Raw genomic sequence first — 16515 nt, 5'->3', positions numbered from 1 at the left:
AATTTTTCCATGCTTTTTTGCTCCGGTGAAGCTCTGAGCTGATGACAATTACGAGTTGACATGGCGCTGCCCTCTGATTCCCGCCTCTGCCGCCACCCTGTCGCCCTTCTCCACCACCATCACCAGATCCGCCACCAGCTGCCGTCCCCTCCGCTGCCTTTTCCCACCACCACACCAGATCCGCCGCCGCTGCCTTGCCCCACCACCACACCAGATCTGCCACCTTCATCTTCCCCCTCGAGCCACCGACCTAGGGTTTGCGCCGCCTAGGGTCTTCATCCCCCTCGCACCACCGCCTTTATCCGGCCGCCGTCGTGCCTCCCTTCTCTAGGGTTTGCGCCGCCTAAGGTCTTCTTCTCCCACAGACCTCGTGGCCTAGCTTCTTCACCAAAGACGTCGTAGCCACCTTGGCCTTCGAACTCCGGCGCCATCGCCGCCTCCCTCCCTCCTCCCTCTGCATCCCACACCGAAATCGAAACTCTAGGACCGTGAAGGCGATGGCGCGCGACCTGGTGGAAAAAAGAAGAGGTCGTGCTGTGCGACCTGGTGGAAATCTGATTCCAGCGACGTCTAGTGAATTTTCCGGCTAGGAGGCATGGTTGGGGCTCAAAACGACGTCGTTTTACCCCCCAAACTTAACGACGTCGTTTTACCCCCCAAACTTAACGACGTCGTTTTGATTCACTTTCGGCGACACCATGTTATCATTCAATTTGGGGATTCTTGAAAGTCATGGAAAAATTATTCAATCCTTTAAATTCAGGGAATTTTTTATAAAAAAAAAAAAGTTCATGGAAAAGTTGGAAATGGAGAGTTCATAATTTTTTGGCGTAATTAACCCTTAAATTAATGACATAATTAATTGATGCATGTCTATATGATCCCTAATCTACTTTCTCCCATTGGAGAGTTTGGCCACCAATAAAACCTTCCTTTTGTAATTAAGTACATGATTAATTATCTCAATCGACATTATACTACATACAAGGTGGGGGTTAAAAAAGGAGACTACAATAAAATTGATTAGTATTGAGTATTGACACGAGTGTGGTGACTGTGACATAAGAGTTTATGTCACAATTTTTTTTATATCTTTTACTATTTAACAAAAGTTAGTGTTATTCACACATGCTTCTATATATTTTTGTTACAGATAAAAAATGTAAGTAAAATTTGAAAATTATAAAAATTTATATTTTCTCAAATGTTATTAGTATATTTTATGACATATTATTATTTTTGTGAAGCATTCACAATTTTATTTAGTGACACTTTTTATGGTAGCAATTCTTACGGGAACATTTTATTGTAGTGAGAGATAATTATGTGTTTTTTTTTTGGAGTTTCTTTGTTTTGTTTTTAATAATGTATTTATTATATATGTTTTTTGTATATTCGATATATTATTTCAGCAGTGAATGCTTTGGGGAATATTACAGGATTATAAAATAACTCGCAACACACACACACACACATTTATATATGTACTACGTTTCTAAAACAGGAAGCATATTGTACATGATTATTATTGATTGAAAATAAAATTCTTATTTTCGTGGAGTTGATTATATAGGTTTTCTCTATGTATTTTACTTTATATTAGATACAAATTAAGTGGGTATATATATAAATATATATGTAATAGGGAATTTATTTAATAGAGTAAAGTAATAATTTTGTTTTAAAGATAACTTGTCGATAATGAGACTTTTATTTAGTCCTTGCTTCATTATAAATTTATAATTATAGGTCCATTAAAAAGAAGATAGGTAAGAAGTAGAAGATGTATAGAAATAGTATAACCTTATACTAATAAGGAGCTTCTCAAAGACCATATTCGCCCTCATTTTGGATGAAATTAAGAGCTCATGCGAGAAAAGTGTAGCAAAATAAATATTTGTCTTAAAAAACATAGCCTAAATATTCAACTCTGTTTAGTAAGAATTGGATTCTATATATTGAAAAAGTTCGAACTGGATATCATAAATTCCCACTTTCAATGGGATTCTTGTCTCCTTTAGTTGATCTGATGAGGTAGACGATCCTTTAATTTACCCTTATTATAAAATTTATATATCAATATGCTATTTATGTATATTACTAAAATAATATATCTCAATCAGAGTAATAGTCAATACCACAGTAGTTGGTTGAGTCACTACTTCTTAATATTATCAATTATCAATTTGAGCCGTCGGGATTAAAAAACCGTTTAAATACACATTTAGAAAAATGGGCTCAATTCAGCTGAAATGTGAAAGTGCCGCCGTAAAATCCACATATTCAACGTTGAGTTTGCAAACCGTTTATATAAAAGAAATTTTAAAGTTTTGATTGAGAAGTCAAAACTCCTTTTTTTTTTTTTTTAAAGATTAATGAAAACGATAATAATAAAAAAAAACTTTGTAAAAGATGATGAATTTAGTAAAAGGGCCGGGGTGGAGGGGCAATTATGTAATTTGTGGGAAGGTTATATTTGGTCCGTGTGAGTTGGTGTGTGTGTAAGCGTGTGGGTGATGCAAGAGAAAGAGAGAGTTAGGTGTCCGCTAACGGTCAACACGTAAGCAGGGGGGCCCCACGCGACGGAATTTTGGCGCTTTCGTTGCTAGCGTCACAGCCACAGGGGGGGCTTCCCTCACGTGCCATAACTCCGGCTGTGCCCGATTACTTCTCTTGTTTGTTTCTTCACTCTATCAATCAATAATTCCTTCATTTTGTATTTCCACATCATGGGTCCCATTCACAATGAGTCGGATCATATGGTAAATTTCAGATTTTACAATAACACACAAGGCTGTGAATTCAATTCCAAACATCCTTGATAAGATGTTTAAGAGCACTAAGTAAAAATTAGTTGATCTATTAATATTCCCTCGTCTTATAAAAATAATTATAAAAGAAAATACAATAATGATTTTGAGACACCTAAGTGTCTAGACACCTAGATGTTAACCGGGTTTTTTGTGATTTTTTAATTGAACCGATTTTTTGTTAATTGATGATTTTACTAAAGTATCCAACCTAATTTTACTCTATTTTTTTTCGGTTGTTTTCCAGCTTTTTCGTTTTTAATTGTTTCCTTAATTATAGGTTTTGTTGTTACCTTATTTATCTATTATTTATTTTCAAAAATTTTATAAATCATATAATAATTCGAATTTATGAGTTTTAATTGCAGATTTTTTTTATTTATTTGTTTCAAGATTTTATTATTTAGTTTTCGAAATTAATTTTGTTTTTCGAAATTAATATTTATTTGTTTCAAATTTTTAGTATTATTTATTTTTCGGATTTGTTTTTTTTGCAATTGATATTTTTTTGAAATTAATATTTATTATTATTTTTCGAAAATTATGTTATTTTTATTTATTTTCACTAATTTAGAGATTATCCTAAAATAATCCTAGATTTGATTCCACTAATTTAGAGATTTTAATTTCTCCAAATAATAATCTCAGATTTGATTCCACTAATTTAGGGATTCTCCTAAAATAATCCTAGATTTGTTTTCATTTATATATTTTTTTTCGAATATTAAAAAAAAACATTTCGAAAATGATTTAAAAAACAAAGAACCAAAATAACAAGAAAAAGGTGTTTCATTTATAAATTTTTTTCGAATATTTAAAAAAAAATCGTTTTCATTTATATAATTTTTTCCAATATTTAAAAAAATTCACTTTCATTTGTATAATTTTTTCGAATATTTAAAAAAAATTGAAAATGATTTAAAAAACAAAGAACCAAAATAACAAGAAAAAGGTGTTTCATTTATAAATTTGTTTCAATTTTTTTTTAAATCGTTTTCATTTATATAATTTTTTCGAATTAAAAAAAAATAGAAATAACAAGAAAAAGGGTGCTTGGGGGGATTTGAACCTGAGACCTCAATAATATGTGAGTGATACTTTGCCACCTTCTCCGATAGCGGCAACAGCATTACTCAACCGTCAGAAATAATAATAAACTAAATCATACAAAGGGGCATTGTTCGAAAGAATAAATAACATATAATTTACTAAACGTGATATAATAATTATAAACTGAATCATACAAAGGTTATATTTGTCTTTTACTATTTACTTAATTAAACCTAGATGATTAGTTAGTCGTGTGTTAATAATTCCTTTATTATTTACAAGTATTAATCGTACTTAATTATTAGTGGAGAAAAATTAAAAAATCACCATTTTTGAAAAAAATAAATAATAGAATTTTCAAGAAAAATAATACATATGGAAAACAATCTACAATTATTTTTAAGAGAATCCTAAAATAAATGTAAAAAAATGAATAAAATATAGTCGAAAAATATAAATAATATAAATTTTGGAACATATAATATGTGTGGAAACAAATTTAATTGTTTTGTAGGAGAATCCTCATATTAAAGGAAAAAAAATAATAATACTCCCTCCGTCTCACAAAAACATGAACATTTTGTTATTTTGGGGTGTCTCACAAAAACATGAACATTTTCATTTTTATACATTATTTCCTTATTTTTTATCCCTCATTTTCATACTTATTCACAAAAAAACCATCATGGCCCACCACTACTTTTCCTCAATTAACTTATTACTCTCAAAACACTTTATAAAGTAGGACCCATTTTCCATTCACAATAATATTTAACTAACATTTCTTAAGACCCGTGCCACTTTCATTTGTTCATGTTTTTGTGAGACGGAAGAAGTAATACAATTTTCGAAAAAATAAAATAAAATTACAGAAGAAAAAATAACAGAAAGAATTAAAATCGAATATAATACTAAAAAACGGATAAGATCATTTTGGAAAGGATATTCTAATGGAAACAAATCAAAAAGATTAAAACAATTTTCGGAAGAAAAAAAAATTGGCTGAAAATAGAACCCTCAACAATCGAACAAATTTAAAAGAAAACATAGTCAATTCATAAATTTTCGAAAAAAATAAAATAAAATTCGAAAAACAAATGATATAAATTAAAAAAAAAATATTTTCGAAAAAATTTTTATTTTCTGAACAATAAAAAATAATATATGCAAAAATAATTACTATAGGATTATGTTTACAACAATTCATAATTTCATCGAAAAAAATAAATCTCAGAAATAAATAAATAAATAATAATTTGAAAAAAATAATAAAATTTTCATTTTTCAGAAAAAAACAATTTTCGAATAAACAAAAAAATAGGGAAAAAAACTAAAATACTAAATAAATAGGATAAGATTAGAAGTAGTTGAGGAATTTAAAAAATGATATTTTAATATAAAAATAACAAAATTCGAAAAAAAACAATTAAAATAATATATATTTTTCAAGAAAAAAAATTTGGCAAAAAAAAACGGCAAACAATACTGAAAAAAACAAAAATACAAAAAAAAATTAGAGTAGATTATAAATATTTGAGAAATATAAGGGAAGGATATTTTAGTAAAACCATAAATTAGCAAAAACCGGTTCAATCAAAAATCCACATAAAAACCGGTTAAAACCTAGGTGTCTAGACACCTTGGTGTCTAAAAATCACTACTCAAGAAAATAATACAAATTATAACACTAAGAGTATTGTTATCAATGATTAATTAATTATATTATGAATAAAGAAAGAGACTCACTTTAGTGGGCTATATGTGGTAGAATAGATAAACAAATTGATAAATTAAGGATAATATGCACTCCGTCCATCCCAAAATATTGGGACACATAAATTAAAAAAATATAAATAAAGTAAATGAGGAGATAGATAGAGAGATTAGTGAAAAAGAATAAAAATAAAATAAATGATGATAAAGATAGAGAGTAGATAAAATAATTTATTTTCATATTTGGGTTGAGATATTATAAATGAGACAATTCAAAAAAAATGTGAATGAGTATTAATTTGTTGTGAGTTAAAATATATAAATAAAATATAATTATTTTTTATGAATATTTCAACATGAAAAATTATAATAATTTTTATAGGAGGAAGAGAGAGTATTGGTTATTATTTGAGTGAAGAAGAAAAAAAATACTTTATATTGTCGTGCATGCGTGGGCATCGGAGTCCACGAGTGAATCTATCTCAGCCGGATTACTTATTACAAAAGTATCCAAGCGTTGCTAATTTAAAAATGAATACTCTTGTCATATGGTTATATATTTGTTGTGTATAGAATTAAGTGACGAGGTTGAAATAATAACAAGGTTTTCAATTAACAATCGTGAAAACAACAAAAAAAAGAACGACGCATGATGATAATCGCATAAAAAGTTATTGTAAATCGAGAAATACTATGACTTAATAAAGTTCCACAAAAATAAATTATCAAGAAGGGACACGAATAATATTTGTTTAGCATTTGTTGTAGAAACAAAAAATGAAACACAACGAAACGAAAATACCCCGAGAATTTGTTTAGCCATTTTATTTGAAAATTGTCGAAATTGTTGAGGTAGCAAGTTGGCAAGTCTGGAAAATTTTGATATTCTTGATGAAGTAATATAGTACTACTGTACCTTGCAAATAATAATAATAAGGGTTAATGGCATGCAAAATCACGAACTTTGAGCGAATTCTGATTTTAACCTCTAATAAAAGATTCTGTGTATAAAATCACGAACTTTGAAATCTTTCTGATTTTGACTACGGGATAAATTTTTGACCAAAAATACGGCAATTTATTAGCATCATATTAAAAGAATTTTACATAGATATTACTTAGAAGCTATATATTTATATTTTCTTCAATCCACTTGATTCCACCGAATGCCAAAATAATTTAGAAATAAATAGAGCTATTATAATTATAATAATAAGATGAAAGATAAGAAAAAAATTAGAGGAAATGGCCGAAATGATTCTTACTAATAATTTAAGCAATTGTCCAATGATTCCACCGAATAGTTGATGATTTCTTACTTGAATGCTTCCTCCGACTCTGGAGAGATTTTGGGGGAAATGACTAAAGGAAATAGATTTTGAGAATTAGGGCATTTAATTAGAATAGATTCTATCACATCAGCTAGTTAATTTATTTATTTTTTAATATTTATTAGCAATATCAACTATTATAAGCCACCTAAGATTAAAATGCCACATAAGCCGCCGAAAATTTATCCCATAGTCAAAATCATAAAATTTTCAAAGTTCGTAGTTTTACAAACAGAATCTTTTGTTAGAGGTTAAATCCAGAATTCGCTCAAAGTTCATGGTTTTACAGGCCATTAACCCTAATAATAATAATAATAATAATAATAATAATAATAATAATAATAATAATAATACCGAATTTATTCCCCAAATTAAACCGATTAATTGAATGGAAGGGAATCTGGTAATGAAAGATTCTGTAAATTATGTAGGGATGGGATGAGGGATCTCCACAAAATCATGGAGGTTTCAATTTGTGCTCTACTGTTAGTATAGAGTCAGACTAGTACAGCAACTACAAAAACAGTCTCTCATTTCTGAGATCAAGATTCTGGCATTCATGGCTACCCCAGGCCGGCCCAACAATCTACCCACAATATCTTTCATCAAAGCCTATTATATTCCCCTTCTACTCCTCGCCACCTCTATTTTCTTTCAGCTCGTTGTCTTGCCCCGCAGTTTTCCTCCATCTCACTACGATGGTACACAACCCTTCAATTCTGCCCTTTTTAAGTTTAATTTTTGGTTCTAAAATCCAGGGCTTTCTTTAAATTCGCCTTTTTTGTTGTGAATTTTCAGTTTTGGGGATTCCCAAGTATAGCTCCATTGAAGAAGTCACTCGGGCCTACGAGAAGATCACCTCTAGATGGTAAATTTTTTATTGCAACTTCACATTTTTCACCTATATATTTCTCTTCTTCTTTTCCCAAATATGCATCCTTTAGTGCGCTAACCCTCTAGTTGTTGCTTGATTTGGAAGCAAGTTCTGTTTGTGTGGTTCATTACAATTGTGTACATAATTACAGAAAGTTATCCCGTATAATGAAGTAGATTTGTTCAGTTATATGGTGAAGTAGAAGTGCTGAAATTCTTGGCGTTGGTGATTATAAGAAGTAATCATGCATCTTAGGTAAATTGAAGTAGTCATGTATGCTAGACATAAGATATATGAATGTTTATCACACTATGTTTTGAAGCAAATTTACAACATTATTGTGTAATGTAGTTGGACTGGAATTATGTTGTTAAAAGAAAAGGAGACAAGTGTTATTATTTTCATCTGTTAGAACTTACTTCATCATTATTTCAGGAACTCAAGCGTAACAGTTCCTCCAGAAGTCGATCTTATCAAGGTATGTAGCAATAATGGTGCTTCAGTTCAAGTGTAGCATCTATCATAATCTTTCATGCTTTACATGAGTGCACTTGCATTTTTCTTGGATGTATTCTTTCTTTCTGCTCGTTTAGTACTAGTATTATTTTCAGCCAAAACCAACAACTGAAGAAAAATCTCTTTTTGCTATCAAACGAGATAAACAATAGTTGACAATTCTTCTCAATGTGGCTGGTTTTGCAGGTTCAATATGCTTATGAGCTACTTACAAATCAGTTGTTGAAGAGAGACTACGACATATTTAATATCGATGAATATATTGTATGGTTTCATTCTTTGTTGTCCTATTATTGGATCTTCTTTGTTGTATATTACTACATTTGAAGATTGTACCTTCTCCTTTTCTGCTTAAGCTATTCTTCATATATATCATACTTTGACAGAATGCCAGTTTGATACTATTTATTTTTTCTGCTTTGTAGGATGTTATTCAAAAAGTCAAGGAACATAATTCTGGGAAACATATATCTGAAATCGACCTTCCACTGATAGAGGCTGCTTCCTTTGGTTGGTTAAAATCTTCTTTACTATATGATCTATTGCTTTCTTCTTCTCTCCTTCAGGGGGCATTTACTTTGAAGGATTGGCCTTGATAGATAAAAATAGCGAGGCTAATCCCTTGTTTACTAAGATGGATTAGAACTTTGGGATATCGCAAGGCCCTTGATAATTTCTATCATTTGAGCTAATGTTGAAAGGGTGGGATTGTAGAAATCCTAGTATTGGGGATAAAAATACTCAATCATGCATCTTATCAATCATAAAAAGTAAATGCCGCCTCAAAGTACATATAGTTTTACCTTGCTTTTCATATTTTTGTATGTTATATAGTGATAACAATGCCATTTCTTATATTTCTATTAATAATCTTAGATCCTGTCGATCAAGATCTGGAGGTCATCAATTCCGAGAACTTCTTATCCATATTTGAAGATGACAAGCCGCTCCTCCTGCAGGTATGACTTGCCTATCTTGCAGTAGATTTGTCTTAATTTCACGATCTCCATCTGACACATTTTATAGTTAGCTTCTCAATGACATTAGTGGTATATTTGTTTATCCTGGCACACAATGTTTCTTGATTTCAATTGTGCTTTCCCTTCTCCCATTTCTATTTTGAAGCTGGATGTTGGTCTAATTTTTTACTTTAATCTGACTACGGCTTTCCCATATTTGTTTGTGCTTCCATTCATCTCCTTATAAGTTATAACCATCAGATTATTGAAATATTATTGTTAGACTTTTACTTTTATATATATATTTTTTATCTCTATTTGCAGATCTGTGCATGTCTGTTATTCTAACATTTCTACTGACATTATTTGTGTGCTCTGTCATTTGATCTGGGTCAGATAATTTCTACTGGAAGCAAGCGCTCCCTGGAGTTTTCTGCTGCTTGGAAGCGAATTGGTAAGTTTCCCTCGTTAATGTTTAAGCTTCATTTATACCTCAATTTTCTTTTAAGCTGCATGTTTTTTTTATTTCCTTTCTCACCTTTTTTTTTGGTTTAATAATTTAGTTAATTTGCTGGATGGAGTTGCAAATACTGGAGTGGTTGAACTTGGTGATGTTAAGCTCGCTGCATATCTAGCTGACAAAAAATCCAGTGGTCAACCTTTCTTTAGAAATGGTAATAGTAGTTGGCTGGTACTTATTTTGTTACTTTATCATTGGTGAAGGTTGAATTATGTGCACATTAGAGAATCAGAGATAGAATTAGGAAAGTATCAACTTTTCTGGACAGATTCATTGTTGTTGTTTGTTTATGCATATGTATACTTAAAATTGTAACTGAAGGACATCATATTAATATGGCTCTGTTTGAAACCTCCAAATGACATTTTGGTATGAAAGAAGTTGAATTTAGTATATTTGATTATAATCCGTAGTATTTTGATTTCTTGTCCAACATTTTGCAGGATTTCCAGCAATTTTGGGTTTTGCACCTGGGTGTAAAAGTGCCAGCTGCCTTTACAGGTGTTTGTCCTCTTTAAATGATTTCCTTATGCTTACAGAAAATTAAAAGTAATTTGAAAACTTTTTGGCGTTCTGTTGCCTGAATTGGTATTTCTTGCTTAGGTATGAGGATGAGCTCTCTGTTGATGCAATAACAAATTGGTTGGCGACAAGCATCCTAAATTTACCTCGAATTCCTTATCACTCAAAGGAGTCACTGGTAATACATCAGATTTACATGCATAGAATAGTAGCGTAAATTTGAAATTCCTCATTTCAATTTGGTTTTTCTCCTCCATCTGATTTCTCTTTGTTTGGTGATAAATATCTAGCTGAGGTAAAAATTATTTGATTGGCCATACTGTGAGGCAATAGCTTCTAAGTTTGTATATCTTTTTTTACTTATGTGGCATTTCCACTTTTATTATGTTGTTTAATTGAGTTTTTAAGATTTTCATTTGTTTCCACCAATTTTTGTTTCATCTTTTATGTGTTAAGTTAATCTAAACCTAAATTCTGTGTGCATGTTCTATTGCTTAAGTTTAAGTGTCTGGCACATGATTTGTACTTTAATGTTGTTCAGTAATATCTTCCTAAAGATTAAGCAAACAGCACTTGATCGAAGTAGGTAATTTTGATGAACTGAATCATTCTCATTTTCTTATTATCGAAGTTAAATATGATAGTTAAGTAATTCTCTCTATAAGCTCTATTACTATGATGAAATCCATTGATGTCCCAACCTAAGAACCAGTAAACATTTCGCGGATTTAGTTTGCCTATTTATTTAGGGGACGTTTACTTTCCATGATTGATTAAGATACATGATTGAGTATTTTTATCCTCATTACTAGGATATCTCCAATCCCACCCTTTCAATGGGATATGAATCAAGCAAAATTAGCTCAAATGACAAAAATTATCAAGGGCCTTGGGATGTTCCAAAGATCCAATCCATCTTAGTAAACAATGGATTAGCCTATACTATTTTTTTTAATCTATCTAGGCTAAACCTTAAAAGTAAACGCCCCTTTAATCTTCTAATTTGTAATTTTTGTTATGTCAAATCTAGGGTAAGGTCTGCACTGTACTTCAAACTATAATTGCAAGATAATGTTTGTGATCTTCAAGTTTAAATTCACTTGAAAGATGTTCTTCTTCTGATTATCAGCTTTAATATGAATATTGAATTTTCAGGTGCAGAATTTTCTGGTTAAGAGTAAACCTCATCAGGTATCGTTATGTCACTTATTTCAGGATCATTACTTGCTTTTATGAACATCAGAACATGTGTGTCATCATGAGAAACGTGTATTTGGTGTTTCTGTTAGGTGCTAGATTTTTTTTTTTTTTTTAGTTTTAATGAAAAACTTATCCAACTTGATATAAGATTTCCATGATTATTGACTATTTCTCAACAAGAGAGAGAACTGTTATTCATAAGATTCTTTTAAAGAAAGAGTATTTTCATACCTTGATACTTAAATCACTTTGTTTTTTAGTCACAATAACACTTCATGGAGTTCACCATAAAAGATAGCATTGTAATTCGTCATGAGGACTTTTGCCATGTAGGTTAAAGTGATTCTGATCTCAAAAACGGGTGAGCGTGCTACTCCATTCATTCGTCAAGCTGCTAGAACTTACTCATCATATGCCACTTTCGCCTTTGCCATGTGGAGACCAGAGGAATCTGCTTTCTGGTGGAATATGTATGCGCTACTCTTCTCTTATCTTTTGTTTTTCCCTCTCCTCCATGTCAACGAAGGTCCTTCCCCTGTTCTGTAAAGATTGTAGTTGTTTTGTTTCATATTTCTCATAAAACAGGTTTGGTGTGGAGTCTGCTCCTGCAATTGTATTTGTGAAAGATCCAGGAGTCGAACCTGTGGTGTATGAAGGTAAGTATGAGCTCCTCTTTCTTCCTTGTCTAGTTAGATGGGTTTGATGGACAGTTCTATCTTAATTTGATTTACTGCAAGCTAACAGATCTATTATTTTCAGGATATGTCAACAGTTCGACATTTATAGATCTCATGGAGAAGAACAAATATCACGGTACATGTTTTGCTTCTTTAATTGAGATACTTTCTAAATCAATATAATCAGTTATAGTGGGTACGTTTCTGAATCTTGTATTGCTTGCTTGCAGTGCTTCCCCAGTTGAGAAGTGTGACCTCGATGGAGTTGGGTTGTGACGTTAATGGCTATTCACGTGCCGGAAAAGATACCAAGATATGGTATTGTGCCCTTGTTGCTGGACGACCAAGTCCAGAACTCAGTAAAATGCGCGAAGTGAGAAAACTTTATGATTTGAGTCTATTTCTTTTTTCCCCTTTTCCGTTATCAGGAGACTATGACGTAGAGTGAACAGAAGGACAAAACATGAAATAAGGGATTCATTAATATCATGATATTAATCTATAGCATTATTACGTTTTATAGTAATGAACAATTTGGACAGCGAAGTAACTTACATTTTTTTAAAGACCGTGCGCAAAGTGCAAGAGAAACTTTCGGATACGACAGACACAGTTGATCAAGAACCCATATCTGCTCCAGCTGCATCAGCAATCAAACAAAAGCGACTAACATTTGCCTGGCTAGACGGGGAGGCCCAGCATGTGAGCTCCGAACCTTCTATTTTCATTTGATTATTTTGTATTCTATGATGATCTGTTGCATGTTATAGTCAGTAATACGCTATTGCCGTTTGCACCATGTGCTGTGAGTTTAAAGAGAATGATTATTTCTTGCAGAGGTATTGTTTCTTCAATCTCCACTCGGAAGATAGCTTTGAGACTTGTGGGCCTAGACGGGGCATAGTAGATGCAGCACGTCTGTTTATAGTGCGTTTTGAGAGGTTCCCTAGGGTTGAAAATTTAGATACAAAGAAACAAGAAAACATCTTACATTCTTGGTATCAGACTGAAGCTGATCCGGTGTCGACACTAGTTGCCAAGTACAATGGCTCAAGCGAAACTTCTGAGGTTAGAATTCCTTTCAAAGTTTAAGCACATTCATGAGGCCTCTTTAACTTCATAACCATATTAAGCATATTTTTCCTTCTTTCTTTTGGAGCAATTGTTGTGAACAATGCTTACCGTGCTTTAAAAATGTACTTGAAACCAGATCATAAGCTGGATTTCTCAAACAATTAAAGATGGCGACTCCAGAGAGATCCCTCCTTTTGTAAGTTGGTTCCTCCCTCAAACTAGAGTATTGTATGAAAGGATGAAATCGTGTTTTGTGGTGCTCAAAATGTGCATTTCTTTCTGCAGAGAACAAAAGCTCCGGAGCTGGTACCCGAGGAGGCTGATCAGAGCTGGTCACAAAACTCCAAAAGGTTCGTCCCTTCAGGAGGCAGCATCAAACACTGGACCAGTGGCTTCATAACCCGTTTCTCTGATCACCTTGGTGATCCAAGAATCGGACCATGTCTGCTTTTGCTAGCTTTGATGTCGTCTGGTTTCATTTGGCTAAATAAAAACCGATCAACTCAATCCAGCAGCCAGAATGAGTCCAATCAAACAAAGGTACGATAGCTTCAATGTAGAGGCTGTATGTTAGAATTTCTTAGCATTCTTGAAACTCGCATATGTTGTTCCTCTGCTTCTGAGAGACGTGCTGCTGTAACTGGTTGCAGGATGAGGACAAACCAAGGCGAAGGAGGGTTAAAAGAGGAAGTGGATCGAATCAGCTTTTCCCTCCCTCCATCACCGATCTCGAACCCAAAAATGCACAGCAACTGCCATTCACTGACTCTGATTCTGAATAGTAGGATCCAACAATCACCTTCATGCATATTTTACACAAGAAACGCTGTTCAAGGACACGCTAACTGGCCTCACTTTTTTTGGGTAGTTATATTGCAATGTTAGATTAGGTATAACATAGTAGTATTTTAATTCTGGAGGAGGAATTATTTGGATTTTAGAAATGAGTTTTAATGGACTAGTATTGAGTGAAATTTATCAAAATAATCTGAAAATAGGTGGCCCAAACTTGGTGATTTGAAGCTATATTGTGAACGAGTTCGATGGATTTGTGTCATTCGTTAGCATAAATTTGAAATCTGTGGCTAGGTTTTGTATGGAACCTTAAACTATTTCTAAAATCTCATGGTAAACCGCAAGCAACTATTAATAAGGAAAAAATTATGCAAATATTGATCAATTTAGATTATTTGAAGCATGTGTATGTATTATCGTGCTTCTTCTGTTCTGGTCATATCCTTACGTAAATATAATGATAGAGTTGTAAATGAATTAAATAGTTTTGTTCGATTCGAAACTTTGATATTCATATTCGAAAATATTCGATTCGAATTCGAATTTAAATATTCGATTCGATTAGTATTCAAATTGAACTGCTGAAATAAAAATTTTATTAAAAAAAAAAAGAGAGCCGTCCAAAGGCAAAACAAAATCAGGCGAAAGCACCCGTAAGAAACCAAAAAAAATGGGATAAGTGGGTTTTGAACTCACAACCTTGTGGATGAGGGGCGATTCGATTAGTATTCAAATACAAATATGAAATTATGATATTCGATTTGACATTCGTAGATAGCTAATTAAATATTTAAATACTAGTATATATATGTTTGAGTGGATGGCTAAAATAAATTATGAACTAATTTTCATCCTTAAATTGTAAAATTTACGGTGGATTCATCACTTTGTTGGATGAATTTAATTTTATATTCACAAATATTTAACTATACATATGTATATCTATATATATATATATATATGTGTGTGTGTGTGTGTGTGTGTGTGTGTTAAGAATTACAGTATTATAAAAGAAATATAATAAAATAATTATGATATCATACAATAATTGACAATTTTAAAAAGGAAGATTGCAAAAAATCATAATATACATGCATTAAGGTCATTCCTCACAATTTAAAAAGTAAAACTTCAAAATTTATAATATCAAAATTTTAAATTGAAGTCATTATTTCATGACAAGTCACGCTTCTTCATTGCGATTGCAAATTAATCAAATAATTCGTTTTTGATTCGATATTTAAATTTTGATATTCGTATTCGATTCAAGAAATACATATTCAATTCGATTCGGTTAGTATTCAAATACGAATATAAAATCACGATATTTGATACTATTCGATTCGTTTACAACCCTAAGATGAACTAAGTTAACTAGTGTGTAACCCGTCGAATTTCGACGGGTATTAATTGATGTTATAATTTATAAAAAAAATGTAGAAATTAACATAAATAATATATTTATAATTAATTAATATTATTCAATAAAATAAGTATTAACATGACATAAGTCCACGTAACATGTCAAATATACATGAAAAAGTATATTAAAGAGGACTTATATTCACCCTAACATGACTTAGTAATACATATATTCAAAAAGTTGTCAAATGAACTTGAAAAATAATAGTACGTTATAATTAGGAATGACAATCGGGTACGGCGGGCACAGATAGTGACCATCCATTCCCGTACCCGCGAGCGAAGGCCGTGATCCGCGACGGGTACTCTCTACCACCCTCACCCGTCAGCCGCAGATACCTGCCACCCGTTCGGTACCCACTTCGTATCCGCCACCTGACCCGTGACCCACGACGGGTACTCTCTGCCACCCACACCCGTCACCTGCACATACCCGCCATCCGTCGGATATCCGCTAACCCGCTACTCGTCGGATACCTGCCACCCGCAAACTTAAAAAGAATATATATAAATACTGCACATATTAAATGATGGAATAATATAGCAGAAAAAAAAATATTTTATATAAATTAAAAATATTGCACTCATGTCAAAGCTCGATCATTATATTACAACTATCATGGAAAGAAAGAAAATGATATTTTTTATTTTTGTCTTAAATTTGAATGATTGAGAAGTAGGAGCTACAAAATAGTTGTAGACTTGTAGCACACATTGAGGGATTTATTTCGCCAGAAAAATTAAACATAGTATAGTAAATAAAGTAAACGCTAATTCACATGCCAAAAAATAAAATAAAAAAAGAAAAGAAAACGTATTTTAGTTATTTTCGTTCTTCTCAAATTTCAAAAATTCACATGCCAATATTCACAACTTCTCCACCAATCAAATTCTAAGTTTCACACTTTTTCTTTCACAACTCTCCTCGTTTTAGCTTGTCCATCCCGTTCCATCGATTAAATACCGTCACCAAGACACAGGAACCAACAACCTTGGTTGCTCCATTGCTCGCTCCCTTGCAATGAGAAGTTTTGAAATGAACAAAGACCAAA

The 16515-nt window shown here is 32.1% G+C and overlaps 1 protein-coding gene across 1 annotated transcript; it reads left to right on the top strand.

Annotated features, from left to right (window-relative positions):
* The first annotated feature begins 7286 nt into the window (after positions 1 to 7286).
* On the top strand, positions 7287 to 14272 carry LOC131020390 (uncharacterized). Its single transcript, XM_057949158.1, has 20 exons — positions 7287 to 7605; positions 7703 to 7772; positions 8214 to 8256; positions 8481 to 8558; positions 8720 to 8804; positions 9171 to 9253; positions 9650 to 9707; positions 9817 to 9927; positions 10217 to 10274; positions 10377 to 10473; positions 11451 to 11486; positions 11829 to 11965; positions 12081 to 12151; positions 12255 to 12308; positions 12403 to 12545; positions 12740 to 12874; positions 13010 to 13240; positions 13383 to 13442; positions 13532 to 13786; positions 13897 to 14272. The coding sequence occupies exons 1-20, from the start codon at positions 7464 to 7466 to the stop codon at positions 14026 to 14028; spliced, it is 2079 nt and encodes a 692-aa protein (XP_057805141.1). The 5' UTR covers positions 7287 to 7463; the 3' UTR covers positions 14029 to 14272.
* The last annotated feature ends 2243 nt before the right edge of the window (positions 14273 to 16515 follow it).

This window comes from Salvia miltiorrhiza, chromosome 4 (genome assembly GCF_028751815.1).
Source record: "Salvia miltiorrhiza cultivar Shanhuang (shh) chromosome 4, IMPLAD_Smil_shh, whole genome shotgun sequence".
In the NCBI taxonomy this organism is placed as follows: domain Eukaryota; kingdom Viridiplantae; phylum Streptophyta; class Magnoliopsida; order Lamiales; family Lamiaceae; genus Salvia; species Salvia miltiorrhiza.
The sequence above is the reverse complement of the archived record's forward strand: the minus strand, read 5'-3'. Positions and strand labels throughout refer to the sequence as shown.

What these genes read in the sequence shown, in the direction of transcription:
- LOC131020390 (XM_057949158.1), top strand. Translation starts at nt 7,464, where the DNA reads ATGGCTACCCCAGGCCGGCCCAACAATCTACCCACAATATCTTTCATC. An exon ending in TCTGCTTTCTGGTGGAATAT is followed by an intron (nt 11,966 to 12,080) that starts GTATGCGCTACT and finishes CTCATAAAACAG; the next exon opens with GTTTGGTGTGGAGTCTGCTC. An exon ending in CGAACCTGTGGTGTATGAAG is followed by an intron (nt 12,152 to 12,254) that starts GTAAGTATGAGC and finishes TATTATTTTCAG; the next exon opens with GATATGTCAACAGTTCGACA.